We start from the raw sequence: 3,250 nt of genomic DNA on the forward strand, positions 1-3,250 counted from the left end.
ATGATTGCATGTCCCTAATAACCACAATGCTTTTTTTAATTATAGATTAAATAAAATTGTATATTATATTTATAACTGAACTGTTGTATAACAAACTATTTTAGAACTAACTTTTATAAGTGAGGTTTGAGAAAAATAGAACATAGTGTCTTGGGTTTGGTACATTTTATAATTCAAGGTTTATTCTCATGTATACACTGCAAAAAACGATTTTCAAGAAAGTAAAAAAACCCTTGTTTATGTGAGTGGGTAAGTAGCATTTGCTCAATACCACTCTGTGTTAATCATGAGTGATGTATCTTATCATCTTTTAATTTTTACCGTTTGTACCTGTTAGGAGCATGTTGCTAAAAAGCTAATGAAGAGACTCTCCAATGTCAAAAGTCCAAGGAAGGGCAAAAAACCTCCTGCGAAGAAGCCAAGAAAGGATGGGAATGAAAGCGTTGCAAAAAGTGACAGCAGTGGGGAGTCCAGTGCATCAACTATTATTCTAGATAAATCACCAGTTAGATCGATGGGCACCCCAGTGCACCACCAGGATGGCAGTGATGAAGAATGTAAGTATAATATAATGCACCCTCTTATTACAGCCTGAGTGTAAATGTGGTTTGGACGATACTTTTTGTTTTTTTGTTAAAAATTCTGCTAACAATGGAACACAACTACTTCACTGTTTATCTTGGAATCTTTGTGTTCCATTTAATAGTGACAACTTCACAGGATTAATGAACAATTTTAAGATAGGTGGTTAGTTAATTTGTTGATCTAATTTACAGAAATATTTTGGTATTTTTGTATTTTGCTGGGGACAGGAAGAGACTGAACAGGGTGATCCGAAGGGCCAGCTCTGTTCTAGGATGCCCTCTGGACCCAGTGGAGGTGGTGAGTGACAGGAGAATGGCGGCTAAGCTGTCATCCCTGTTGGACAATGTCTCCCACCCCATGCAGCAGACTGTGACAGCACTGAGCAGCTCCTTCAGTGGGAGACTGCGGCACCCACGGTGTGGGACGGAGAGATTTCGCAGGTCTTTCCTCCCCACTGCTGTCAGACTCCACAACAAAGACTTTAACTGAACAAACACACACATCCACACATGTGCAATAACACTAAGTGCAATAATCTTTTCTGGCATCGTTGTATTTTTACTCAGTTGTATATAGCATTCGTATTCTATTTTTATCTTATTGTATATTTTTATTCTATTTTATTCTACTGTATATAGTATATTATTTTATTCTATTCTGTACAGCTGTGTACTGTATTTATTCTTATTGTATTCTAATTTTTGCGTCATAACCTTTGCACTGTCCACTTCCTGCTGTGACAAAACAAATTTCCCACGTGTGGGACTAATAAAGGTTATCTTATCTTATCTTATCTTATTATTGTTTTGCACCAATAACAGATATATAAAGCCTTACTGTGGCAATAAATGATTTACACACCTCTGCTCTGTGTGTTTAGCTGGTTCAGCTGACTTCTTTGACAGCCAAAAAACCCAGGCAAGACACTACAAGACACTTCAAGAAATATACAAGACCAAAAAACCGAACAAAGCTGCTGTTACCCAACTGCTGAACCTGGAGTTTGAGTCTAGAAGACAATTCATTAACTCTGATGCTATAAAGGAGCAGGACAGAGCAGTGAAGATACTAGAGGCATATCCTTGTTTCAGAGAACTGGACCATGTAAGCAGCACTTATTTCTTTTAGCCATCCTGTTATTCCTTTGGGGACATTTTGATATGATTTTCAAATTTCTTAAATACTGGCCCTCATGTTTAAATTGTTATCACTTATTGTCAAGACCAGATACAGAGCTAGACAGATCTATCTCAGTTGGGTTTCTGTCTGTATTTTTCAGGTCCTTGATGAGCTGCGGAGAATTATTCAACCATCCAACTTGAAATACATTTCTGAGATGAAGGATAGATGGGAAATCTTCTACTCGAAGGTGCAGTTTTATGGTGTCATGAAGAAAGTTATGAAGCCGCCAAAAACTTTGGATGGAGGTAATGCTACAGTATCTTGATTTGTCTACATTTATGCTTTGCAGATTACATTATTTGCAATGCTTAATGGTGTTGCCCTGTCTTATTTTTCTTTTTTCAAACCAGTGGAACATGCAGCAGCTGTGTTCAGAGCCCTTCCCGTGCTTTTCCCTTCCAGCACAGTACCACCTAAGAAGCTGGGCATCTGTAGTGAGGCTTTTTTCCATGTCCTAAAGGTAAGGCTGCAATATTCTATGTGTATATATTGTTGAATTTTGCAGTTACTCATGTTTTCATTTTATATATTTTACTGTGGAGTCAGTCAAATATTCTTAAAGTTCAGATCCCCATAACATGTTGATGTTAATAAAACCTACAAAAAAAAGTTGATCTATTTTAAACTGTAATGCAACTCAAAAATTGTATTTCTTACGGTCTTGTTCTAATCCTCTTTTTTTCTGTCATGTAGACTTCAGAAGACCCTGAAGGCTACCTGCGTCAGCGACCCCTGGCTTGTCCAGTTCTGCTTGTCTCTGAAGGCAACTGCATGATAGCTGTTGGAACCACACCAGTGAGCACTTTTGACCGGAAGGATCTTAATGAGGGACTGCTCTATCTGATGGCATATTACTATGCCCTCCACCTCACATATCCAAAGTGCATTTCCACGCTGCTGTCTGTCTTGCAAACTGAAATACTCAAAGACTCCATCCATGACCGAGATTCAACCCCCTCTTACAGGAAGGCGCTTGGTGAGTGGAAGTCATTCATTGAGTGAGTCTCTCAGATGACAGACTCCATCTGCCTTGTTTATCAGACTCAGTGTTGGTCAGTGAGGTTGTTTTTTTTCTCTCTAGAAAAGTTGTTCAAATGTAAAACACATGTTTGTTTGTGTGGTCGTTAAACTTGTTCTTCTAAAATGTTATGTAATATAGGATTTGAAATAGTGATTGTTTTAAGCTTCAGCAAAATTTATTTTTGATACCAGCCATGAGTGTGTTATACTGTTATTATTCATGTTAAGAGTATCTGGAATATGCACTTCTTATATTGGCCATGTTACACAGTACCCTGCTGAAATGTATAATTTTAGGCATGATTCTCCTGGAACAGACCTCAGTGAGTTACTGACCCATTGCTGTGTCAATAAAAGCGCAAAATCTAAGAGTGCTTTTGCTGTCTTAATTTAAGATGAATTCCCTTATTTTTAGTAGCTTTTTGAAGAGATGGTGTCTTATTCTCAGGAATTTTTGCTGATT

At 37.8% G+C, this 3,250-nt stretch overlaps 1 protein-coding gene across 1 annotated transcript; it reads left to right on the plus strand.

Annotated features, from left to right (window-relative positions):
- The first annotated feature begins 499 nt into the window (after window positions 1–499).
- LOC146631575 (uncharacterized) lies at window positions 500–2,769 on the plus strand. The gene is made up of 5 exons (XM_085353775.1): window positions 500–557; window positions 1,466–1,689; window positions 1,865–2,012; window positions 2,118–2,227; window positions 2,461–2,769. The coding sequence occupies exons 1-5, from the start codon at window positions 515–517 to the stop codon at window positions 2,767–2,769; spliced, it is 834 nt and encodes a 277-aa protein (XP_085209901.1). The 5' UTR covers window positions 500–514.
- Window positions 2,770–3,250: the final 481 nt, after the last annotated feature.

This window comes from Diplotaxodon limnothrissa, linkage group LG5 (assembly GCF_057381915.1).
Source record: "Diplotaxodon limnothrissa isolate DT_005_m linkage group LG5, D_limnothrissa_male_GT1.1, whole genome shotgun sequence".
Taxonomy (NCBI): domain Eukaryota; kingdom Metazoa; phylum Chordata; class Actinopteri; order Cichliformes; family Cichlidae; genus Diplotaxodon; species Diplotaxodon limnothrissa.